This window comes from Clavelina lepadiformis, chromosome 3, assembly GCF_947623445.1.
Source record: "Clavelina lepadiformis chromosome 3, kaClaLepa1.1, whole genome shotgun sequence".
Classification (NCBI taxonomy): domain Eukaryota; kingdom Metazoa; phylum Chordata; class Ascidiacea; order Aplousobranchia; family Clavelinidae; genus Clavelina; species Clavelina lepadiformis.
In genome coordinates this window covers 23,966,745-23,994,192 of record NC_135242.1, presented here as the reverse complement: position 1 = coordinate 23,994,192, position 27,448 = coordinate 23,966,745, and the positions used below count along the sequence as shown (strand labels likewise).

The 27,448-nt window shown below is 36.4% G+C and overlaps 2 protein-coding genes and 2 long non-coding RNA genes across 5 annotated transcripts in view; 2 read left to right on the top strand and 2 right to left on the bottom strand.

Moving 5' to 3' along the window:
- LOC143450625 (uncharacterized) overlaps window positions 1-27,448 on the bottom strand; it is a 47,222-nt gene that overhangs the window by 4,654 nt on the left and 15,120 nt on the right. The window contains exon 3 of one of the 2 annotated variants that reach the window (XR_013114738.1): window positions 18,970-18,982. The exons of the other annotated variant lie outside the window; for it this stretch is intronic. This is a non-coding gene — a long non-coding RNA (uncharacterized LOC143450625). Of the gene's footprint in view, window positions 1-18,969; window positions 18,983-27,448 lie in introns of those variants that run through there. 2 annotated transcript variants of the gene reach the window in all.
- The window catches only part of LOC143450626 (uncharacterized), a 46,161-nt gene that overhangs the window by 11,749 nt on the left and 6,964 nt on the right, over window positions 1-27,448 (top strand). The window lies entirely within an intron of this gene.
- Window positions 1,959-6,940, top strand: LOC143450407 (uncharacterized). The gene is made up of 7 exons (XM_076950931.1): window positions 1,959-2,234; window positions 4,364-4,483; window positions 4,628-4,754; window positions 5,198-5,287; window positions 5,889-6,017; window positions 6,190-6,291; window positions 6,372-6,940. Exons 5-7 carry the CDS (start codon window positions 5,955-5,957, stop codon window positions 6,621-6,623), a joined length of 417 nt encoding a protein of 138 aa, XP_076807046.1. The 5' UTR covers window positions 1,959-2,234; window positions 4,364-4,483; window positions 4,628-4,754; window positions 5,198-5,287; window positions 5,889-5,954; the 3' UTR covers window positions 6,624-6,940.
- Window positions 15,243-15,742, bottom strand: LOC143448504 (uncharacterized). The gene is made up of 2 exons (XM_076948281.1): window positions 15,457-15,742; window positions 15,243-15,391 (listed from the first exon to the last, which is right to left on the bottom strand). The coding sequence occupies exons 1-2, from the start codon at window positions 15,740-15,742 to the stop codon at window positions 15,243-15,245; spliced, it is 435 nt and encodes a 144-aa protein (XP_076804396.1).

Sequence of the window (27,448 nt, the reverse complement as noted above, 5' to 3'; positions counted from 1 at the left end):
CAGACCTATATTTTATGAGGTCACAAATTGCATTATGAGGTCACAATCACACATTGCATTGTGTTGCAACACAATCTGTTCTACTTCTGTGCATTGAAGTGGGACGTCATGTGAAGTTCAGTCAGTGGGTAGGCAAGCTAAAAAGCTCAACCTTGGTCTAGCTCAACGTTGGGGTAGCTGGTTGAATGCTGCTCAATATTATGCCGAGAGACTTCCACAAGTGAAAGAAATAGTCAATGCATGGGAAGGTGAAGGAGTTATTGTAAAGAGCGTCAAAAATTCATTCAACGATCCAAAGTTGACTAGTCAGTTAACAGAAATATGCCTCCACTACAACAATATTTCAAACTTAATACTCAAAATGGTAAGTTGTACGTACACCATCAAAAAGGCCCATGCTGATCTAAATGCCCTTGATTTCGGAAAAGATCCGCTTGAGCTCAAAAATTACATTAACAAGCGATTGGACAAAAACGATGTGAAACAAATTATGGAGCTACAAAGACAAGACATTTCACCAGCGCTTTATGCAAAACTGCAGAAGTGTCAACCCACATCAGCGTCTGTGGAGCGCTCATTTTCATTACTAAAGTCATTTTTACGTCCAAATCGTAACTTCAAAGACTCTAACATTCCACACTACATGAAACTGTACTACAACAGTGGTTTAAAATAGAAATCGATGTGTATTACTGTTATGTTGCGTATGTTTTACTTTTTAGTTCCGTGAGTGACGTTGTTCGCATGTAAAAATACACAATTTTCACATAAAGTCAGATAAACAATTTTTTGCAGATAAACAATTCCAACTGCAGTAACATTTCTAATGACATGTTTATTAAATTTCTATCGCATAACAGTTCCAATTCCATACTGGAACTAGAAGACAGTGCGATTTATTGCAGAGATAGATTTTTCAATCGTACACTGTCATTCATGTGTTTAAAATTTAAACACAATTTTACTTCTTTAAACATGTTAAAGTGTTTAATTATGTGTTTAAGTGTATAAATTTTGTTAATTTGACAAAATTTAAACACTTTATGGGTTAAACACCACAATCCATGACACGTTTAATAATGATTTATGCCTATTCTACACTTTTAGGCGTTTAAATGTTAAACACATAACACAAAGATTACAAAATGTGTCAAACAAAAAGGTGTTTAGGAGGAATGTGTTTATTTTGATGAGTTTTATTGAATTATATCTTATACTTTAAGTTGCTTTAGAAAGAATCTATCAAAAACAGTTCGGTACTATATGCTTTAGACTTGTTCGCATTACCCAATTGCACGAGCTATTGTTCAGTATAAATTTGTATCTCGGACTCAATTCTTAGGTTTAAAGTTGGCAGCTTGAAGTCGTTTTAAAAATTTTCCTGTATGGAGTGGCTGAACACTAAATTGTATTGTTCAGGCCTTACTGTAGGCTATATTTCAAATGGGTGAAAGGGGCCTTGGCCACCCCGCCCCCATATTTTGTGTCTATAGGTTTCTACATCGGGTGGCGGTGTCTTAAAACCAACAATTTGTATAGTTCTCTTTGTAATCTCATGAAATATTTGACCCCCCCCCAATTTTTTTCCGACTACGCCACTGGCTGTGATTGGTTTTCAAGTAAAGCCATTCACCCAGGAATGTAGGGTGAAAAACCAATTACCATACTTTCCCCATCAAAGTTTGAAATTACTCGGGCATGGCCTAACGTGGGCGTTCTCTTCTCGTCGTTTGATTAAAAGGTAAATGACAAGCGTTCACCATCAGTTAGTGGAACGTGTGAATAACGTTTGTTCATATAATGTAGATTGTGTATCTGAAAATAGAAGTTACAACTATTTATTCCATGTTTAAATAACTCAAAACCTAAAATATTAAAATAAAAAAACTTTCATAACATTACATTAAACTTTATGTTTTACATTAGAACAAGTAATTGTTGTTTTTATTTACTTTTTATCCAGCAAGTTTGCTATTTCAAAATTATTTTAAGTTCTATGAAATAATATGTTAAGTTCTACCATTGTCAAAAATGTGGGCGGGCATTTACCACCTTCAGAGTTCAGACGGCTACAAGCTATCTCTAAAATCTGAACCCTCTTTTCAGCTTACATAAAGACAGCGAATTGTTTTATGACGTTTCGTAGGGCTGTAGCTTATTGCCACAGTTTGTTTTCGGTAGCCTGGTGTAGCGTATTTCGCTGTATGGATCAGGTTTGTTACTACAAGGCCTAGGCCAGTGGTTCTTAACGTGGGCGCTACCGCCCCCCAGTGGGCGTTTTTGATTTTTAGAGGGGCGGAAATACTCAGGGGGCGCTATGGGGGGCGCTATATTCAGAGCGAAAGTGTCGCAATACTCAAGTGAATACTTAAAATATGGTGTTATTCCTTCTGTGACTAATGGACAATTACCAACGTGTTTAATATGCGAGAAAACTTTTACAAATGAAGGAATGAAACCTTCGAGAATGATTGATCATTTGAAGACAAAGCATCCCGAAAAAGCGAACAAGGATGTTGCATACTTTCGTGATCTGAAAGAAAAATTTGAAAAACGCTCCACCATAGGAGCACTATTCAAATTAAGCAGAAATGAAGTTGAGAAAGGTCTTATTGCATCTTACAAAGTTTCAAAGCTCATTGCAAACTGTGGAAAAGCGCACACTATTGGTGAAGAACTTATTATACCAGCTGTGAAAGAAATCAACAGTACTATGATGGCCACTCAAAAAGATGTAACACCTTCGATTCCACTGAACAATAGTACTGTGTCTTCCAGAATTGATGAAATGGCAATTGACATTGAAAATAAACTTTGCGATGAACTCAAAACAACACAATTTTCTTTACAGCTTGACGAGACAACACTACACGACAATGAAGCTTTGCTAATGGCTTATGTGCGCTATATAAATGCCAGTCATAAAGTTATTGAGGAGTTTCTGTTTGCTGAACTATTAGAGGTCGACACTGAAGGCTCAACGGTTTGTAAGGCAGTTGAACAATTCTTTAAACGGAAAGGAATTCCACTTTCGAATGTTATTGCATGTGCAACCGATGGAGCACCATCAATGACTGGACGCCATCGTGGATTCCTGGCACATCTTAAAAGAGAAGTTCCGGACATATTTACAATCCACTGTGTCATTCACAGACAGCATTTAGCTGCAAAGCATCTCAGTGGCAGATTGCATAGTACCCTGCAAGCTGTTATCAGAGCAGTGAATAAGATTAAAGCCCATCCATTGAATGACCGCATATTTCGCCAACTTTGTCATGAGAATGAAGAAGAATTTGAACGGCTCTTGCTACATATAGAAGTCCAGTGGCTTTCAAAAGGAAAATGTCTACAACGCTTTTATGACCTCTATGATTCTGTTATTGATTTCTTTAAGTTTTAATTATTATTGGATGAGAAAGTGAGTTCAGATTTGGAAAGCAGAAGAGCAGACGTTGCTTATTTGTCTGATATTTTCAAGAATTTAAATGAGGTCAACATTAAATTGCAAGGAACCAAAATGTGTCTCATCAAAGCAAGGGGAATAATAATGGCATTTATTAGCAAATTAGATTTCTACAAAAATTGTTTACTAAGGCTGGACTTAAATCAGTTTCCTAGCCTAAAAGCCATAAAGGAAAACCAAACCGATGATTCATGTTTATCAGACACTGATCTAGACTGCTATTCCTCTCATCTTCAAGCATTGAAAGAAGAATTGTTGATCAGATTTAAAGATCTCAAAGAATTAAAAATACCAGAGTGGGTTGTAAATCCATTCCAGGCTGATGCAAACAATGCTGATCCAAATCTAGTTGAAGAACTTATAGACTTGCAAAATGACTTTGAAGGTAAAGTGTTGTTCCAGCAGATTGGCTATGAAGCTTTCTGGCCAAAGGAACAAGTTAAATATCCTCATCTTTGGGAAAAAATCGAATTATTACTGTTAGCATTTCCTTCATCATACCTGGTAGAGAAGGGATTCAGTTCGGTCTTGCAACTCTTAACTAAGCAGAGAAATAGATTGCAAATATGTAAAAAGGGTGATCTGAGACTCTTTTTGTCAAATATTGAACCTGATATACTTAAGTTGGCAAGATATCACCAGGCCCAAGGTAGTCATTAAATACATTTTTCCTGCTTTATTAATGTGTATTTTTGTGTATCAACCATTCTCTTATTATTTCTGTTTATTAAATAATATCGCTTCTCTCAAATACAAGGCAACCGGATTTGTGATTAAGCCGGTCTTTTCGCTAAACATTTATAATTTTTAACACAGCCCTTTCGTTATGGTGGGCGGCAGACTATGGAAACCTCTGAAAAGGGGCGCTGGAGGAAAAAAGGTTAAGAACCACTGGCCTAGGCTATATTCCAGGCATAAAGGTTTACAGAGTTACAGACAATAACAAATATTTATAGCATGTTTTCGATACCCGGTGGTGCCATACCGTTGTAATGCTCTTGGGAAAGGCAATGGCCTTCGGTAAGCATTTGATTTTGATAATTTAGTACTGTAGAAAGAAAATTGTTGTAATTACTGTATAATGATAAATTTACTAGCCTACAATATAAAATATTTTTGTACTCAGTAGTCTATAACAGTTTATACTAAGCTGTTTCTTTACAGGCGTTTTCTGTAGAAAGTTATTGGAAAAACTTAGAAACTTATGTCGGAAGAGAAGCCATCCACCTGTGCCATCACATATGGTAGTAAACAACCCTCATCATTAGGTTTCCTTCAGCTACACTGGCAGGTGATGCAGAATTATATATTTTTGATCCACATGAAATTTTTATTATTAACAATATTAAGTTAATTTTAAAATATACTGTGCATGCCAAAAAGTGTTGCTTCAGTGGTGGATTGGCTTAGCACCAGGTTCAAACAATGCGAACTTATTGCAAATGTCCAGTGTTACTACTTTTGTAATGTTCTTGGGTAAGGCATTATTAATCTTTACTCTTCTGGTCCTGGTGAGCAGTGTCAGGGTTGGTCAATATGTTATAAAATTCAATAAACAAATGAAAATTTGAGTTTTTGTGGAAAACTGCAGAGAGTGGAGGAATCATTGCCGAGTCCGAGTCTTCCAAAGACATTCGAGAAGAAAGATTCTGACACATTATCAAAAAGCTTGATTACATCTCACTACTGTTTTAAAAGCTATATTGTTTAGTTTTATATTTTTAATCACTGTAGATTCAGAATGGACAAAAAAGGGCTACTGAAGTTATTAGACAACATTTAGAAAAGGAAGAATCAGAATGGGAATACGGTCTACTAAAACAGGTATTTAAGACCAATGTCTGTCTTTCACCAAGAAGAAATTAGTTTAATGTAAAGATGAATGCATTAGTGCAGAGGTTGGGAACCTATGGCTCGCGAGCCAGATATGGCTCTTTTGATGACTGCATCTGGCTCGCAAATAAATCTAAGCTGGCATTTCTTAGCTCAATTGTTAAGAATAAAACTTTTCAGTTATTTGTAATTTTGTAAATTCTGTATCATGCAGCACCAGAAATCGCATTAACAGTAATTAGCATGTTATTAAAGAGTAAATTCAGACATTTACCGTTGTCTAAAATAGTTGGTTTTTCTTAAAAATGCACACGTTAGTTGCATTAAGTGTTGAAAAATATTATATGGCTCTAACGGAAATAAAAATTAACAATATGTGGATTTCATGGCTCCTTCGCCAAAAAGGTTCCCGACCCCTGCATTAGTGGAATCATTGAAAAGTTTTCATTATCAGGACAAATGCCTTTTGTTAGTGTTTGAAAGAAACTTATTGTAAGGTGTTTTAAATTTTCATGCTTTTGTAAGAGAATACAGTTGTAGATCATGTTTAGAGGCTGCAACATGGTTATTGATATAGTGATAAATTTTGCAGATTGAGGAAAAATTCAGAAATGTTTATCAATTTGATTACAATACGATTTAAGACGCTTGCGTAAGCATGCTAACCACGCTAGACAACAAATGTGACAGCAATGTTGAGCGGCAATGCCGTAAGACTGAGGTGAGCAATCTGAGCATTCATCCAGCAATTAACAAAAATCAAATTTGGTTGTTTTTGTATTAGTTTATTGCTTTGTTGAAGAATAATGTGTTCAGATACTTGATATATATTGAGGGAAAAATAAAGTCATTATTATTAACAGTGTAAAAACCTAACAAAACTTTTGACATAGGATCCATCATCAGAGAAAGAACTTAATCTCATTTTGAGGTCACAAAAACAACTTTGGCCAATCCGCAAAACAAATCTTTTTGATGCAATGCAGACTGTTAATGTGAGTTGTAGTTGCTTTATTTAACTGGTGGCTTTACAGAACAATTTGTATACATTGACATTTTTGTTTTAATTTTTTAGGCATTTCGGATTATTTTAAACTCCAGAAAGAAAACACTGCCAAGTTTGCTTGTTTCTTACAACGAAGCCGGAACCATGAAAACATTCATTGTTGCTGATTCAATCCACGTCAGATGTAACAACGATTCGAGGGTGGTGTTAGGCTATTTAATGCAACTTATCGGTTGTTATTATTATTATTACTCACGGATGCCGGAAGAGGAAGGGCAGAGAGGCCATCGCCCCCTTTTTTTTCTTTATTTTCCAAAATGACATTCAAAAAGTGCCCTTTTTTCGAATTTTGCCCCTTGCCAAAAATATTTCCGGCGCCCGTGATTGTACCTGCCTTGTTTCTGTTGCACTGCTGTAATAAACGCTATTTTGGAAATTTTGACTGCCAAGTAACAATACGCATAAAATAGTAAACACCTAGTTAGTAAACACGTAAACACCAAAGATAATAAACACCTAGTTAGTAAACACCTACAACATTTAAACACAAAACAGAATAAACATGTGCGATTTAAACATGTAACCATTTTAGGTGTTTCTTTTTGGCCTCACTTTTCGTGTTTAATTAAAGTGTTTAACAAAATGACAGTGTATAGATCTGTTGTCAGATATATGGTTCTGGGCTGATTTAAATAGGCCTGTTGTGAATTCAGGATATGATTGGATATGCAATACCACCATAAACATTAAAATGCATTTGTTTGCAAGCGATTTTACTTGCATAAGAATGTAAATCCACGTCAGTAGCAGTAGTAGCTTTAGGGTTAGGCGAGCAAGGAGGCCGCCTCGGGCCCTCCTCCGAGAGACATCCCATGTTTGAGTATACGCATTCTAAACGAACAAACGTTGAAAACGATTATTATTGTTAACTATTTGCAGTATTTCAGTACAGGAGTCATTCATTGGTTCATGCTAATTAGCTGTATGAAATGTATATAGAAATATGTGTGAACGAAATTCTGTGTAAATTTGTCCCCTCCTGTTATAAAACTACTTTCATATAAGTTGATGCTTAAACGGTCACGTGATTTAAAACATCATGCCAAGACGAAAACAGTTGTGTTCTCTGCTGGTACTAGTGTTCCATAGCTATAAAGAAATGAAGGGTGTCAGATCTAGAGCGCCAAACTAACTAACAACCAAGAAACCAACCAACAAACAAACTACTACCACTACAGACATTTTAGGCAGCGACAAACTGAGAAAAAATCAACAAGAATATGTTGAGCAATTTGTTTTTAGACAGAAAATAAATATTTACGCGTTTCTACAAAATGTAAATTCAAAACTTTCGGAGGATCATGTCCTCAGAATAACTAGAATAAATTGCTGCGTCTCTCCTAATTTTGGGGCCCCCAAACGTAAGTGGCGCCATACTTCACCTGGCCCTCCCCAAACCGAGAGATACCACTGGCCAGTTGCTTTCTTCATTTAACCTTAGTTTGGGCAAAAAGGTTTTTGCCCCCTCACTGTTATTGTCTCGTAAAAACAAAATACAACACACAAAGACTTTGTGAATTTTTTAAAACTTTTTCGTGAATTTGCTGATGTTTATTCTTGAAATGATAAACGTAGATAGACGTCATCTGCTCTGCTTATTTGACCATGTCTTATACATTGGCTTCACGAAAGCAGACGTTTTGCTTCCAAGCTCATACTTTCAATCTTCACTTATGGGTAGGCTTTACTTATGAACCCGGGTCACATTATAGCTTATTTTTTGTCCTGGCGTTTTTCTACCGAGCCCAACTATGTCGATGGTCACTAGGCCTATAGACTTCATTAATCGCAACCTACAATAGAAGCCGTGTCATATACACTCACAAAACTCTTTTGTAACAAGTTGGGTGGAATTCCGGGAAGTTTTGTCAAAACTCTACGTTTAATATGAGCAAAGGTTAAGCGTTAAAACCATTTAATTTTTCCTTCGCATCCATGATCTTTCTTCCTCGACGCTGATTGGTTGCATTTGGGCGCCATCTTATTCATTACGTGGTCGTCACATGTCAATCCTTAGGACTATCATGTTCTTTTCTGCGTGTTTCCACTTCCGTTGCTGCATGTGTAAAAAATTTGACTATACAGTACAATTATTACACTGGTCAACAAATTTTTTTTTTTTTTTTGTTGCATGAGATTTTTTAACTGATTCTACACAATCTTGGGATGCTGATTTCAAATCTGCAATCAGTTTCTTTATGCATGCTCTAGTTTTTATGCAATCGAAAATTCAAATTTTTTCGTTTCTGGCTCATATTTAGTGTGCGCTGTCTGTATGGTACAGTACCAGTGTTTCAGATAGAAGCTTTCAGCTCTTTTAAGTTGTAGCCTATTGCTGTTTAAGGGCGTTTGAAGAAGCTAAGCAGTTTGATTATAGTGAGGTATTGCGGACAGATGCTGTAGGATAGGTTATAAGCTCTATTTTACACTCGTAAATGCAAAAATAAACCTGATTCATTTTGTTATATCAGTGTTGTGTACACGCTTTTTTCGTCAAAGATGAAATATAACATCGTTCGTGAAGCCTGCCTACAGAGCTTACTTTGGCATCCATCTTGGCGATCAAGATAAGAAATGGTCTCCACATATTGTGTGCCATAATTGCGAACAAATGCTCAGAGACTGAACAAAAGGAAAGCGGAAGAGTCTGCCTTTTTGCATTCCAATGGTGTGGCGTGATGAACCCCAAGATCACACGACTGACTGCTACTTTTGCATGGTAAATATGAAAGGTGTTGGCAGGAAGAGCCGACTAATGCTTTCTTATCCAAGTATACCATCAGCTATACGACCTGTTCCGCACTCTGATAGATTCCCTCCTCCAGTCTTTAGTGGTTTTACATTTTCTGAAGATGAAGAAACTGAATCGGAAAGGGAAGAGGTTATGGAAATGGAGTATAAAAGAACAGATACAGAATCTGAACACTCTTCTGGTGAAACCAGAGTAGCTGTTCAGCAGTTTAATCAATCAAAACTGAATGACTTAGTACGTGATTTAGATTTTTCCAAGCAAGAGGCTCAGCTCTTAGTCTCCAGACTCAAGGAAAAGCAGGTTCTAGAATAATCTGTAAAGGTTTCCTTTTTTCGAAAAAGAGAAGAACTCTTTCTTCCCTATTTTTCAGAGGAAAATATGCTGGTATATTGTAACGATATACATGGTCTTCTCGAACAACTGGGTATCTCCTCGTATGATACAGAACAATGGCGATTGTTTTTGGACAGTTCCAAGCGCAGCATCAAGTGTGTCCTTTTACACAATGGAAATGTTTATGAAGCTGTTCCAGTTGGTCACTCCACTGTCTTAAAGAAACGGCATGATGACATCAGAATTGTTATGGATTTGCTCAGATAACATGAGCACAACTGGATCATTTGTGTTAACCTCAAAATGGTTAGTTTTCTCCTAGGTCAGCAAAAAGGATACACTAAATTTCTATGTTATCTATGCATGTGGGACAGCAGAGCACGTGAAAAACATTGGACACAGAAGGAGCGGCCCTTACGTGAAACATTTCAAGTTGGCATGCCTAATGTAACACACAACCCAATCGTAAGCAGAGACAAAATTGTTTTTCCGCCCTTGCACATCAAACTAGGTCTCATAACACAGTTTGTTAAAGTTCTAAATCCTGACAACGAGTCCTTTCCTTTCATCATCTTCTTTACACTTTCCCTGCTTTATGCAAATGAAAAAATTAAAGCAGCAAACTCAAAAAACGTACAAACTCAGAAGTTATTGGATTGCCATCATTCTTTTTAATGTCATTTTGCAAAAAAAAACTCGCTTATTACATGTATTTTACCAGCAAAAATGTTCTTTGTTACATTTTTTCAAACATTTGGTGCCTAATTGTCTGTAAATACAAATGCTAGTGGTAACACAATAATTTCTGGGAACCTATTTTTGTTTTGAGGTTGGTTATTCGACTATATGCAAGAACGTCATTTGACAAATCATGTAATTTTCAGAAAATTTGAATTGAGTAAATAAAAAATAAAAAATCGCAATTTGCAAAAAATCTAGACCTTGCAGAAAAAAACTAAGGTCAGATTCGGATTCAGCGCCCCCAAATTAGGTAAGAACAAGTGTTGGTAGAAATGCAACAAAAATTTTGTTGACCAGTGAATTATTGTTACTATATTTAATCTGTGTTTGAGCACCATTTTGGAGTTTGGGTTATCGTTTGTGCATTTGTGTTATTTGGTTTATCGATATCTTGGTTTGTTTCTTGATTTTAGTTCTTCTCTGTACTCAAAAGGGTTTGTTTTGTGAATATAAATTTGCTTGTTTTGCGTTTGTATTTGTTGTCTTGGAGCTTTGCATTATTATGATTGGTTTTTTTTGCCGCCGGTAGGTGTCGTGTTTGTTTTAATTTTTACAGTATTGGGGTTTAACAGCGTTGAAATGTGTTCTTGTTGCATTTGTTGTGCTCACCAGTGGTGTCGCCGCTAGTCCTGTTAATTACAAAATTTCCCGTCCAGTTTCCTCCTAATATGTTCAGAGTACATGGAATAGTTCGGTTAGTGAGTGTTGGTGACCGGGCGTTGTCTCTACTCCATGCTCTTACAGTGATTTTTTCTCTTCTAATTTTAGCGTTAAGTCGATGCCTCTGTTGTGTGCAGTTTTTAAATATAAGTTCTCACCAACACTCAGGTGTGACTCTTTCACTGTGGTTCGTCGTGAAAGGAGCTACTGACCTGGCTAAACATCTGCGTTTTACGTAACACATGTCTTTTGCGTGTTTGCTTTATGCTGTGTGACTTTCTGTCAAGCTCTAACACAGTTTACTTTCCTGTGACGTCAGCGTTGATTGATAAACTTGGCATAAGACAAGCAGCTTATGCGCAAATTACTCAAACAAGTTTGTTGGTCCTTTGTTGGCTAATCGTGTCGATCCAGGTCTATAGGTACGTGGCATCGGGTTTAGGACCGAAATACACCGGTCCCTGTATTAAGCGACCTCTACTTACATATTTGTCTTCATATAACTCACTCGTATGTATGCTGGTCTGCTGTTTATAACAAATCATCGTTTTTATCGACAACACCGCTTTGTATTGAGCGGTTTATAAACCAATGTCTTGTAAAAACTGCGACAACTTCTAGATTTATCTTTTTACGATTTACTCTTGTCAACCTGCTTGCATTTGGGTTCAACCATTGCACAATGTTTTAGAACTAGGCGGACTCCATAGCAGAAAACTTTGCAAAAGTATCTTGCTATTGGAAGGTAACGATGACGACCACCATTGGCACGTTGTTAGGGTTAACATTGCTGGCGTTATAACAGTAGTAGAAAGCATTTTTCAGAACGTAGGCAAATACGTCAGTGCAATTTCAAAAATTCCGAGGTTAAGCACAAAAGTCGGCATAGGTTGTAGCAAATGTATTTATTCTATGAAAGCTGTGCCTGAACCTTTGAACAATGTCCTAATGACGTTCACAAAGGTTTTCAAGTCTTCAAGAGATTTTCCACGCTTGGTGAGGTGGTGCGCTCGAAAATAATGCCTCAAAGATTTACGACATTTCGACCTTTGTTGTGTAAGCTCGAGAGCATGGTGCGCTACGCAAGTTGCTTTTCTTGGGTATCACATCTCAATACAAAAACGTATTTGACGTCATTCCATCAGTTGTATAATGTGACTTTTGTCTTATTGTAAGTGATGAGCGAATACTTCTTGCATGGCTGCAAAACCACCAAGAAATTCCTGAAATCCGCGTCCGCTATAGGGCAAGTGTTGTAATATTTGTAATAAGAACGTGTGGCAGCATTTCTATAAATTGCTTGTGAGTATAATATGTTGGGACTAATAATGGTATTCCTTCCATATTCCTGCGACTTGTTAATCGTTTGTTGCCTAATTGTCAACATTTTCAAAAACATGCAACAAGCTGGCAGTAGGCCGGTCTGTTAAGCCTCACTAACGTAGACTAATTAATGCTGGCCATCTAAACTAGGCCTACGCACTTCACATTTGAAAATTTAAAACTGCACTCCCATGTTTCATAGCAATCTTGTATTTAGCAATGTGACATGACAATTAGCGACTATGGTGGCTAACGGCTAAAGACAATCGGCTAAATTCCCAACCCTAGTAAAAACAACGCGAATATATACACGTGGAAGTGGAACGTAGATAGATATCTACCCATAGATAGATACCATACACACAACTCTATAGATATATAACTCGTCTCTGTTATTGTTTCGTGAAAGCAAAATACAACACGCAAAAATTTGGTAAAGCTTTTAAAACTTCCTCGTGCATTTGCTGATGTTTTATTCTTGAAATGATAAACGTAGATAGACGTCATCTGCTCTGCTTATTTGACCATGTCTTATACATTGGCTTCACCAAAGCAAACGTTTTGCTTCCAAGCTCGCACTTTCAATCTTTACTTCAATCTTTTGCTTTGTACATGTTGCAAAGAATTTCGAGCAAAATTTTGATAAATCATTAATTCAGAGGAAAATATTACTCTGTTAATCATTTTAATGCTGGAACAACAAATTTGTGGGCTAGCATAACATAAGTAGCTAATAAAAGCCTTTTAATCACATTTATCAATAATATAGCAGTTTTGCATGCGATTGACAATGTGACATGACAATTAGCGACTATGGTGGCTAACGGTAAAAGAAAATCAGCTAAATTCCCAGCCCTAGTAAAAACAACGCGAATATATACACGTGGAGCGTATAATTGAATGACGGTGTGGTGCCAAATTTGTACCGGCATTGTGACGTAAAAATTTCGTAAGACTCAGAGTTTGTCTTCTTACAAACTTTTCAAGGTTTGTTTTGTTATTTGTTAGTTAATTTTGTATCTTTAAGTTTTACCTGAATACGACGGCAAACTCTAAGATTTTTAAATGAAAAACTTACTCTGACTCATGCGATTTTTTACGTCACAATGCCCGGAACAAACGTTACATAACAACCGCATATTGACGTGCTGTGTAACACATTGAAAGAATGTATATATTATGACGTAAAAGACGTGGCAACTTATAGTCACAGTTTGCCGCAATGCCGGTCTGAATACAGATCAATCTTTACTTGGTTGGTTAAAATCAACTCGTGGATTTCATTCAGTCGCAACGAAGTTTCATTTTAGTTTCTTTAAGAGGTTCATGCCATCCCTTCCAATGCTCCCAAATAATTCCATGCTTATATCCACTTGATTGACGCATCCAGACTCCATTGAGGAATGAATGGCCGCAGCGTCAAAACCACCATCCCTGAGATCCTCCATAGTAAGTTGCACAACTTCCATCACTAATAAATTAAAACATGAAAGATTAAAATTAATTTGTTGCATCTATTTATATTCTATCTTATACGTTACTGGCAGGATATAACTGAAAATCCTACTGAGGTTGAGGCCCTTAATGTTTATTAAGTTGAACATAGGCTAATTGTTCCTGAACATAAGATGACGTACGGCCAGGAATCGTTGTCGCTATCTTCCGTCGAGAATGGGTAACCATTGTTAGATGTTAAACTGTCCCCTGCATTTCCGCTGTATACGGAAACACGAATCCGATATAAATTTTCAGCAGATTCGATCGAAAACGAGCTGCAAAAACAACAACTTGCTTTAAACATTTCGAATCCAGACAGTTAAGTTGTAATTTAATCAACAGAGTTTTACGTTGATTAATAAAGCTATGAATTTTAACTTTTACGTTATTTATGTCACAACAATCATCTTATGACCTATAATTGGCGTGACGTTGGTTTCCATCGAAATCCCACAGCTCTATCTTGAGTCTGCATCCTCCTCCACGCGTCATCTCGTGGATGTTGTTGAGTCTTGTAAATAATGAAGCACGAATAATAAGAACAAAAAACATCAAAATAAAATACTTTAAGTTGAACAAACTTCTACTTACCAAGCCAAAATCCCCATCAATCTGGCCAAAACCGTTCGTGTAGTCGTCCAATCGTCGCCCGAAATCAACACTTCCGTCAATTCTTCTTTGAAAAATCTGTTAATAATTTGAGTTTACATTTTAGCACAAGTGTAACACGTTTAATTTATATGTTTAAATAATCTTCAGTTTATTACGTCATAATAGAAGAAGTACGGCAATATTTATTCTTCGCTTACAATACGCAAAATATATCTTGTCAAGTTGGAGATCTTATTGCAGTGGTATGTTCATATTTTTGCTAAAATTTTCAAGTTAAGAAAAGTTTAAAGGCATATTATAGGTAGCTGTTTGCTGCAGGTGATTTGGGTGAAATAAATCAGGTTTACGTGGCGCTGGTTGAATTTCGCTCGTTTTCACAGCAAGCGACTTATGCAGTTCAATGCAATTGTTTCGCATGCTGCATAAACGAAGCGAATTAGATACAACATTAATGTTGGCATGCAACACAGTAATAATTAGCGTACAGCCATTTTTATGTATCGTGGCATGTGACCCAATGTGAGCTTATGATGGGATCTGCACAACCGCACACGACTAACACTCCCACAGCAATCATTGTTCCATTGTTGCGGATAGTTGCATTAAACTTACAAATACACACGGTTATATTAAACAGTTTTCAATCCAATTGTTTGAGTTTGTCGTTAAGCGTTTTCGAATCAACCGCAAGTTGGCAAACAAACTTCATTCAACGTTTTGGAAATTAAGTTTCAGAAAAGTGGAAAAGGCACATTTAAAAAAGCGCGAATGCTTGTGGAAACAAATTCATTGTCGTTTGTGTTTTCTTACATTCTTGCTACAATGCAAATGAATAGCACACAGCGCATTGCCACCTTGAAGTCCACACAACTTGATAACTACCGCTCCAATACTATACAGTAAGTGTATATACTTCTATAGATACTTTTATATCTTTCAATATTACTGTAAGTTCAATATAATTAGTAAGCTATTCCACTTATAACTGTGGTTAGACTTTCACTCACGGTCCATCCATCCTCGCAGTAAACTTCAACACCACTCGTCAAACGTTGTGGACCGTCGCGTAGTGACCAAACACATGACCGAGGAATGAGAAACTCTTCTAACTCTGGAAACAAAATTTCTTGAAAAAGTGACAACCAACAAAGTATTCTTCATCTCACATCAACTTACTTGCAAGTCTTGTTATTATGTCGGTTCCTAGCGACCCCAGAGCGCACGATTCTCCTTGCATCCCCTCCTGTCCAACTCCTCCGGGTTCTCCTTTGGCTCCTGGATCTCCCTGAACTCCCGGAATTCCGGATTTTCCGGATCTACCGACATCACCTTTGTCTCCTTTCTGCATGCTTGAATTGACAACGTCATGATCACAGACAGTGGTAAGGACCTGACGACATTGTTGCGAGTAGGTCATGATGACGTAACAAGCCAATGATAACAGAAAAGTAACTCCTCTCATGGTTGACTGTGAAGATCTTCCGTTGAAGTTGATGATATGAAATCCCACCAAATCGTTGCTCTTTTTATAACCAACTTCGCTTCTACGTTGACGTCATATAGGCTTGGAAACTTTGTACAAAAATTTAAAAGTTATTTCCACGAAATTCTTTTCTTGACGAAAAACATGTTTTGCACAAACACAACCAAAGCTCAAGCGTTTAAAAAGAAGCGTAAGTATTAAGAAAGCTTGTAAGTCAAGAAGCGTTAGAAAGCGACGATATTAATTTATTTTTGTGCCGGAGAACATTTTAATAAGATCACTGACGTCACAAGAAGCTTGTTTATGACAGAACTCTTTTCACCGCAAGCGATGACAATAAAAAATTTGAATTTTTTACTTTACCACATGAACTGCATTTGCGTCAGTAACAGAGCGCATGACGCTGAATATGAGGTATGCAGTAGTTCAACCCAAATTAGCATTTTCCAGAACATTTTCCAAAGTAACAATTAAGATGATTCATTCATTGTAACACGATTGTGACATGATTGTGACATGATTGTTACCTGATATGTATTGATCGTCGTCGACTCACATTATTCTTTTTATTGGTCCGCACAAGTTATGCTAAATGTCTGCAAGAGTAGCAGCTGGAAAATCATAGAAGTTCGTGTGAGCCGTTTCACTGAACTCAAAGTCATTGATTTTGACGCAGTTGCCCAGTGCATTGTAATTATCGACACATTTCTTTTCTGTTGTCATTTCATTATTTCATTGTACTCTGGGGCATGGGTTATAAAAACGCTCACAAATTCGGTGCAAAATCACAGTCAACATTGCAAGTGTTTTAAGGATGGAGGTAATTGAGTCAAAGATAAGCTTTCATCGCGTTTTGTTATATTCAAAAGTTGTGTTATAAAGAGCTAAATATCATAGCAATGGATGGAACCGACACCAGGTGAGAAAGTTTAACAGCTAGAAACAATTATGGATCGCTTCTTGGTTTTAACCGGCCATGTAATAGCAACTTTATCTAACACGCACCTTCCGATCTGGAGATCACATAAATTTTACACAACAACCAGCTACGCATAAGAGAAGTTAATTGCTTGAGGCAACGCATTTTTTCTCCGCTGATGATTCTCAGAGTACCTGATGGTATCATCATCGTGGTATCAGTTGACACACACGCACCTTCCGATTTGGAGATTTTGTCATTTGCACCCACTTTTGAACGAAACCTTTATATACAGTCGACCATTTGATTTTCACAAATTTATTTGAACATTTCACTGGCGCAGGACAAAAGTATGGTTGAAACTAGTCATTTTAATAAAATCGTGTTTTTATTGCAGTTGTGCTTTTAACAAGCTTGTGGTAAAGTATTAAACATTTTCGACTTTATATGTTATTATAGTAAAGTATTTTAAGATATTTTAAGGTTTTTATTAAAAATTTTTGATTAATTATCCAATATTTTTAAAAATTATTACAGGCGACAATATTTTGCAAGCGAATAATATCTTTAGCAATATTGTTGTGATTCTCTGCCTATCAAGGCCGTGGCAATCACAACTGTCCTGGTGGTTACCTAAGTTCAGTTGATGTAGATTTGTGGAGACTTACTTACTACTATGCCAGCATTGATCACGACTACTTGCCTGAGGGTGTTATTATAAATGCCACATGACTTGGACGACCGCATGCTCAGTGATTCATGAAAATCATAAAATGTTTCGCGTACTATTTTGTTGTTGTTTGTACGGTAAATACATTCAATAAAATGTTTTCTTATTTTCGCGTTTCTTTAAAGTAAACGTTTGTTTGTTTGTCGATTATTTTATGTGCTTTGTCGGATTGTAGTCTGAACTATAATCTGGCTCTGTGTAAAGAAAATATATCATTTTATATTTGGCATAATTTGCTTAAAACATTTGTTTTACCGCTCATAGATATGTTGGTGAAAAGTTTATGGGTTTTACTTATTTTGCTGGTGCTATAATAATTAAAAGTTTTGGAAAGTTTTAGGGACTCAGCATATTTCTACTCATTTTAACAAAAATCTTGCAAACACCATCGCAGACTAATCATCAATTTTCATTTTGTTCCTTTGAAGAAGTTTTCGCTGCAGGTTTTTATTTTAAGTTAACTTAACTTAAGTTCTTAATGTATTCTGTGAAATGAACTTCAGCCGAATTATACGATCTATCATATCGGTGGTGGTTTACCTGATGCGGATGCGGATGCGGATGCGGATGCGGATGCGGATGCGGATGCGGAACTGCTGGATGCGCTTATTTGCGGAGTGTTTGTTCGGACGCATTCCTTTCAATCTTTGTCGAGTGTCATCCTGCCAGGCCTAATGTCCAACAGTTCATAAAGTTTTGTATCTGACGGTTACGTTTGTATCTGACACGGTTGGAAAGAAAACGATCTCATAGTCGAGGCCCAAGTGACAACGCTTATCAGCTTAAAGTTTTTCGAAACCCCAAATTTACTGAGTTTAAGTCGTCTATTCATGTTATCTTTTTACAAAATGACGTTTTGTATTCAAATTTGAACCCATGCTCACATGCATGTTCGTGTGTAGAAAGTGTAATTACAAATGTGGTGAAGTGTAAGTAGAAATTCGGTCCGAATTGTTTTCAAACTTATGCTAGAAATTGAACAGAAGAGTCCGGTCTGGCTTACAACTTCAATGTTAATAACATATAGCCCAGTAAGTCCAACAACACTTGTATTTTTAGTTGTTTCTATAAACTCATTTCTACTGCACATTAGCATCAGAAGTTAATATCCAATTAGTCATTTTATTTTTCGTCATTGGCGCGGTAGGGACGAAAAAGCAGTGCTAGCTGCAAATAACATGCGCAAATTTACGGGAATAAGCGACATAGCCAAGACTTCTTAAAATTTGCAGGAAAATAATGGTGGTGTCAACTTGCTGATGACAACTAGCACGGCCACAAAACACAAAAGTACAAAAGCTAAAAGTTCCACATTTAAAGTCAGGTTATCCAGATTACAGCAGACAAGCAAGTGATATGTTCAAACCACAGATTGCTGATGCTTTGTAGGTCCAATGCTGTACATCAATGGATGGGAAAATAAAACCCACCGAAAAAAAACACCCATCCCAGACGGAAACCCGGTTCCTTGTGGCCATATATGGTAATAATGTTGGGCGTTGGTGTCGAGATCTAGATTGTATAGCACAATTACTGGATTTGCTCAATATTAAATCATGCAAACTCCGATCTAGGCAAAAAGCGATCAATAATTACGACAATAATAATATCTTGGAATTATAAATTCATTTTTTCATCATATAGCAATCATTTTCAAAGCGCTTGTCAGGGAAATTAGTCATACACATGCTTACTGCCTTATGGTTAAACTTTGACAACTACGATGGTTTGATGCTATCCGTTATAGTTACTGCTATAGCACGATAAGGAACATGTTGAACATGTTTAACATGTTTTGATGGGATTAAGTTAAAATTGTGTTTGGGTTAACCTTATTCTAACTAGGCTTGGCTTCTCCCACACACAGTCATAGCAAAACGTGGCGTACAGTTGCATTGTTTGCTGTAGAAACTTGAAATTTGGTGACTTTTCCTAAAAAATGTTCAGCTATCTGTCCATGTTTGTTTGATAAAGTTGGATTTTGTAATTTTTGAGATATTGCGATATGTTCATGATTTTCCTCTGCTTTGCTCTGCTCTACGCATTGAAGCGTATTACTCATTTACGCACCAATAACTCGACTAACTATTCTCTTTCGTTCTCTTCTCGCGGTCAGCTGGTTTTCCGCACAGCGGGGGCGCGGCGTAACAAGAAGAATTTCTAGAAATGTGTCACTTTTAGAAATACCTAATTTACACTAAATTCACTTTCTTTAGTTTTACAATGATGTTGTATACAGGAAGCCAGTTGATGTTTCTACTAACCTGTAAAAATCTCATCAGTTTACGACGTACAGTTTTCTAGTAATTAACGATTGAAAATGTGTGTGCGGGGTCGGCCACACCTAGTTTTTTAGTAAACTCGCGAGCCTGGTTAGGATAGGGTACGATCTATATAATTAATGGCTATAGTTTACAAAAATAATGTTGAAATAGCAAGCGAAATTAGCAAGTATAATATATATAGTATACTATAATAGCAAAAGTATAATTTATAAAGTGTTATTAAGATACAGAAGTGTACAGAAAATGTAAAAATGAGGTGAAACGTGTTTTACATAAATTGTCTGAAACTACATGTTCATTGTCACTTCTTTGGATCTAGGGAAGCAAAATGTTTTTAAGAATTCATTCAATGTCATGAACTCACATAACGTTGCGACGTCAGAAACTTAGATTTAACTATAAATATCTTATAGTAGTATCAGTAAATGAAACCAATCATTAATGAAATGAGTCGTTTCATGCGTTTTTACACGTTGAGCGAAAACGTTGGTGACAAAATTTGAGCAAAACATAAACAGTCACAGATTTCCGCTTTCGTGAGGCGAGATGGCGGCGATTCAATGCACATGATGTGATCGAAATTCCAACTTCGTGATTAGTTTTTCTGCCAGCAACCTTTCATTCTGCTGTTGAAAAAGATATACGTTTAGGATGAGACGGAAATTGGCAACAGAAAGTTGCCTAAAACAGGTAATTTTGATGATTATAGGTTAGGTTTAGCCGAAAGACAATTGAGGAATTCGGAATGTTTCATAAAATGAATCTAGTGCGTGATTTAGCCCATTTATCAAGAAATAAAAGTCTTGGTATATGGATGTGAAGTTTAAAAAGTTTGTGAAGATTTTGATTCCGATACGCCGAAATAACATTTAGATTAAAGGATTGGCACGATTTTAGATTTTCAAAGAAACTTAAATTGGAAAATAGTTTTGCAATCAGCGCTAAAACATTTACTTGGAAATTTTTTTATAGATTTGCTTCAATTTTAAACAGATTGAAGTATACATTGGTCCAACATGCAAAGTAGTATGCTAGTCTTTCATGTCTCTTGGTTTTGCCTTAATACGGTAGCCAATGGCTTACAGTGCAATTTTGTCTACGAAGTATCAATCCTTAATTATATGAATTGGCACAAGACCGACTGCCCGGAAACGCAAAGATGTCTACGGACAAGAGTCAATGTTATAATTTCAGGGATTTGGCAAAGTAAAAAATTGTTTAAAACAAGAAAATCTATAAATGTCACATTATCTTTCCGCCATATTCTTTTCCATATTCATTTCTTTTGATTGTTGACTTAAACTTTTTCAAGACCAGTTTCTTTGATGTTATTTGACTCGGACTAATAGAAAAGAAACTTTTTAACGCAAACAGTTAACAACTTTTCTCCAATCTTGCATTCACTTTGCTTTACAATAATTTCTGTAAAAGATTATTTACATTTTGTTTTTTAGCTGAAATTCAAGTTGGATTTTGTGCAAATAAAAGGCAGTGCAAGGCCCAGAACTGCGTTACATCGGCCGATTCCACTGATTCCTTCGGGATTGATCTTGGGTCTATTGATTATGAAGTTTTGTACGTATCATTGTGTTAGAATAGTTAGATAAAACATAAGCTTATTGTAAGAATTGACGTCTTATTTTTCCTGTTTGAGTTTTGATATTTTGTGCTTCTATTTGTAATGTCCTTCAGTTTATAAAATTGATGAATGGTATCGAATTCAACTTCAAAAACTTTTATTTCTTTTCATTCTGGCACCGTTTGTTGTGGTCGAGACAACTGCAATTCAAAGCCCATTGAATGATAATGCTGGTGGTGTTGGTGTAGGTGTGCTTGTTTAAGGGAAGCGTTATTAATTAACTAAAATAAGATGTCTATACGTTAACGTTATTTGTTATTTGTTTGCAATGAAGTTACAAAAACGCAAGTCAACAGCAGTCTTTGCAAATGTGAATTTATGACAATCCAGAAAGTTACAAAATCACCTTTTTTACATAAGTAAGCTATATCCCAGCGTAAATAAAGTTGGAAACTATGCATGTTGTCGTTTAGGCAATTCAAATATATTTCCTTTTCAAGCTAAGCACGTTTAAGCAATAAAAGAATAATAAGATAGCAAAAAACAACTTAAGATTTTATTGTACGTTGTCGGGCACGGGGAGGAACTTGTACCTGAATAACACCTTCCGTTTAGGGTATAGGCCTAATGTTGACACCGAATATAAAGATTTTGCTACGTCGTGTATCCGTTTTAAACATTACAAGTTTTTAAACTTTCATATCCTATACATATGATTAATAGCGCATCAGTTAGTGATTCTTACAGCAACAGCTTTGCCATTTAAAGACCTTTGGTTCCCACACTTTGTGTTTATGTGAAATCAGTTGAAATTTCGGGTCTCTGTGTTTTCGAAGCATTCGCTGTCAAGCGCGCCAATGAGCACCGCTGTCGTGAAATAAAGAGAACAACAATGACACGTGGTGGCCGCACTGGTTTAATTGAAGAAAATTACCGAAACAGACTTGAACTTGTATAGGCTACGTCATAACGGTAACATACAGCAAATGCAATCGTTGAAGGACCTGGCTTAGGCCCAACCCAGAAACTATTGTATACGGATTTTTAAGTAATTTTATGACGATGTATTTTAACAGTGTTTGTTATAATTGTATTGTTTATTATGTGCCCCCCTTGTGACGACATAAATTAAAAGAGAGTCGTCGCTATCCCGACTGCGCTAATCTCTACTCAGGTTACTACTAATGCAATTATGTTTACTGATGACACTAATCTGGTCAAACAAGGCAAAGATATCAATAAGTTAGTAAAGTAATTGTAGAGGTATTGGTTACTGACCAAAAATGATTTATAAGCAACAGGCTCACTCTGAAATTGGCCAAAACCAATTTCATGATGTTTAAAACCAAACCCAGCCATAAATCTGATACTATTAAACTCCACCTGAAACAAAACGTACTTAAATTCATAAATTTAGGCAATAAAATTTATCCTCTTGTTATAAAGACTTTTTTAATGAAAAACCATACGTAAAAACTAGAAATAGTTCTAATCTTACACTTTACCTTTCTCCAGCAAGCAGGTCACTGAACAGTTTTTAAAATATTGTGGACCAAAACAATGGCATAATTCGATAATTTTAATCTACTGCTCTTTTTAGAAACAAATTTAAAAGTATATTTGCTAGAAAGACAGTCTAAGAACATGTGCTCCGATGGGCAGCTACTCGGCTAACTCACCTTTATCTTCATTTTTATGCACTTTTAAATTTACCTTTATTTTTAAATCACTGTAATGAAATTGTCCTTAATGAGCACTTACACACTTTTTAAATTTTATCACCTTTCCGTAATCACTGTGGTCCGATCTTACTCATAAAAACTTGTATACGTTCACATTCTCAGATGTTTGTTAACTTGCATTTTTTCTCCCTTTTGTTCACATTGCTGTGAGTGTGCTGTTTTACACAAATGTTTTTAATGTCTATTGATCTTTGTGTGTCTATGATATAAACTGATTTTGTGTAAGGGCTAGCCTACTTGTGTCGATTATTCTCTAAATAACAGCTGTTGCAAAATCAGAACACAGTACTCTCTCCTGCCTTGTAGGCTAAATATTATGTTTAGAATAGAAACAGAAAGATTTTGGATTGAAAAAAGACTCATTCATACCCTGGTAAAGAAGCCTTAACCATTGTCTATTGATCTTTGTGTGTCTATGACATATAAATTGATTTTGTGTAAGGGCTAGCCTATACTTAGGCTATGTCGATTATTCTCTAAATAACAACTGTCGTAAAATTAGAATGCTGTACTCTCTCCTGCCTTGTAGGCTAAATGTTATGTTTAGAATAGAAACAGAAAGATTTTGGATTGAAAAAAGACTCATTCATACCCTGGTAAAGAAGCCTTAACCATGAAAAATGGATTTTCAAGATCGCTTGCTGCAAGCCCCAACCGGGCATTAAATATGTTCTTCTCTTCCTTGCACTGACATCACTGTCGATGCATGCATCTTTAAACAAACTGATCAAACCATCTGGCCGGATGTTAGTGACGTAGCTAACCATCTTCTACTTTCGCTCATAACTGGTGCGTTTCGACTTGTGTAAAAGATTCTTATCGTGTGCACAGGCCACCTGAACGGGACTCCTGTGCCATGGATGGAGTTCATATTAGTGGGTTTTTTCTTCTTCCATCCAAACACACAGGTCGGTTACATCTTGACGGTGACACAACGTTAATGTCCTGCCAATGTCCTGCCAATGTCCTGCCTGTCCTTTTCTACTAAATGTGTTTAAATTATGGGTTTGGTTGCCGTGCTGACGATAATGAGTCTTTTACATTCTCTCATTGCTCCGTAATGCACGTTTTTGCTCTCAAAGCCTTGTCACATTTGCCCATCCAATTTGTAGAAATTATTGTCATTAACTGCTAATTAGCTAATATGTTTGCCACCACATGCGTCAGCACAAGTTTTTCTTTTCCCACGTTGAAGACAAATAATAAAATGAATGAAATCTACTTCCTTCTACTTTCTGGTGGATCCCCCAATGTGCTTCTTTTTTCTGTGAGCTCCTTGCCTGATCCAGGCTTCCGAAATAATGTGAAAACCTTTTCACTGCATGACCTTCTCCATCCTTCTCTGTTCTTTGCTATTTTATGGAGTGTTCTTGCGTTTGTAACAAATACAGTAAGTAGCTTCATAGCCTCGAAGCTGAAGGCAGCGTCGATGATTCCGAATTAAATTGTTTAAAACTTTTTTGCAGATAAACAATTTCAACCGCAGTAACATTTGTAATGACATGTTTATTAAATTTCTATCGCATAACAGTTCCCATTCCACACTGGAACTAGAAGACAGTGCGATTTATTACAGAGATAAATATTTCAGTCGTAGATCTGTTGTCAGATAACTGGTTCTGGACTGATTTATATAGGCCTGTTGGGAATTCAGAATATGAATTCAGGATATGATAGGATATGCAATACCATCATAAACATTAAAACGCATTTGTTTGCAAGCGATTTTACTTGCATAAGAATGTAACTCCATGTCAGTTGCAGTAGTAACTTTAGGGTTAAGCCAGCAAGGAGGCCGCCTCAGGCCCTTCTCCGAGAGACACCTGCAATGTTTGAGTATACGCGCTCTAAACGAACAAACATTGAATACGAATATTATTGTTAACTATTCGCAGTTTTTCAGGACAGGAGTCATTCATTGGTTCATGCTAATTAGTTGTATGAATTGTAAATAGAACGTTGTGTGAATCTAAATTCTGTGTAAATTTGTCCCCTCCTGTTATAAAATTACTTTCATATAAGTTGATGTTTAAACGGTCACGTGATTTAAAACATCATGCCAAGACGAAAACAGTTGTGTTCTCTCCTGGTATTAGCGTTCCATAGCTATAAAAAAATGAAGGGTTTAAGATCTTGAGCGCGATAGAGCAATTTTAGGCCGCGAAAAACTGAGACAAAATGCACAAGAAAATGTTGAGCAGTTTGTTTTTTAAAAGAAAAGCAAAATTTTACGCGTTCTACAACATGTAAATTCAAAATTTCGGAGGATCATGTCCTCAGATTTACTAAAATAAATTGCTGCGTCTCTCCTAATTTTGGGGCCCCCAAACGTAAGTGGCGCCATACTTCACCTCGCCCTCCACAAACCGAAAAATACCACTGGCCAGTTGCTTTGTTCATTTAACTCTAATTTAGGCAAAAAGGTTTTTTACCCCCTCCACTGTTATTGTCTCGTGAAAGCAAAATACAAAAACAAAGACTTTATAAATTTTTAAAACTTCCTCGTGCATTTGCTGATTTTTATTCTTGAAATGATAAACGTAGATAGACGTCATCTGCTCTGCTCATATTACCATGACTAATACATTGGCTTCACGAAAGCAAACGTTTTGCTTCCAAGCTCACATTTTCAATCTTTACTTATGGGTAGGCTTATACCATCCAATCGGGACTCCAGCCTTTCAGTATATCTGATATTTTAGTTCACTTTCACATAGTACTATAATTGCCACTGCACATCGCAAAAAATAATTTGAGTTTGTATTTAAATTTTTCACTATAGTGCATTTTCTGTTGTTTTTGATAAGATATTGCGTATGAATGACCTCAACGCTAATTGACGTTTATCGGCTTGTGAACAAGTAGATTACTTTAAAAGAACTTTTAAGGCCTATATTTTTTAACAAACTAAAGATGCGTGGAACCGCAGAAATCAACAAACTGACAAAAAAGCTAGGAAAAATGAAATTCCACAAACAAAGTAATAAAGTCTATCTTACGTGAACGAAAAACATTAAGTTGTAAAATAGATTACTAGAGCAACCAAATATTCTGCTAAATCATCAAATATTTCTTAACCTTTAAATGCAATGTTCTGTAGTACTTCAATGATATTTTGAGATACACTAAACGATCGCTTAGAGCTTTATTTTCCGACTGATGTTTTAGTTTGTTGCGTAACTTGGTTAAACCGACGCCGCCAGACAATGAACCCGGGTCACATTATTATAGTTTATCCTCTGAGCTGGCATTTTATCGTCTCTGCCACCGAGCTCAACAATGTCGATTGTCACTATAGATCTCATCAATCACAACCTACAATAGAAGCCGCGTCGTCTTTTTGTGAACATTTTTTTGCATTTGGGCGCTGTCTTAATAATTTCGTGGTCGTCACATGTCAGTCTTCAGGACTATTATGTTCTTTTCTGCGTGCTGTTACCTGCGTTGCTGCATGTGTAACAAATGTGACTTTACCTATATTTATTCTTGTTACTATATATTTAGTCTGTGTTTGAGCACTATTTTGGATTTTGAAACCGTCTAGGACTTAGGTTATCGTTTGCGCATTTATATTATTATTAGGTTTATTGATTGATTGATTTGTTTGTTTGTTTTAGTTCTTCTCTGTCCTAAGAAGGGTTTGTTTATTTAATATAGATTGCTTTTTTGCGTTTGCGTTTGTTATCCTGGAGCTTTGCATTATTATGATTGGTTTATTTTGCCGCGTGTAGGTGTCGTGTTTGCTTTAACTTTTACAGTATTGGGGTTTAACAATGTTGAAATTTGTTCTTGTCACATTTGTTGTGCGCACCAGTGGTGCCGCCGCTTCCTCCGCTAATTACAAAATTCCCCGTCCAGTTTCTTCCTAAAATGTTCAAAGTACATGGAGCAGTTCGGTTAGTGAGTGTTGGTGACAGGGCGTTGTCTCTACTCCATGCTTTTACAGTGATCTTTTCTTTTCTAATTTTAGCGTTAAGTCGATGCCTCTGGTGTGTGCAGTTTTTAAATATAAGTTCTCACCAACACTCAGGTGTGACTCTTTCATTGGGATTCGTCGTGAAAAGAGCTACTGTTGTGTGACTTCCTTTCAAACTGTAACACAGTTTACGTTCTTTTGACGTCAGTGTTGATTGATGAACTTAGCATAAAACAAGTAGCTTATGCGCAAATAAATAAAACAAATTTTTTGGTCGTATAATGGTTAACTATGTCGATCCAGGTCTAGTTGTGTGGCGTCGGGTGTTGGACCGAAATATATCGGTCCCTGTATTAAGCGAGTCCTTCAATATTTGCATAGTTGGGTTCATATAACTCACTCGTATGTATGCTGGTCTGCTGTTTATTACAAAACATCGTTTATATCGTCTGCACGGCTTTGTATTTATTGGTTTATAAACCAATGTCTTGCAAAAACTAGGGCTGGAACAATT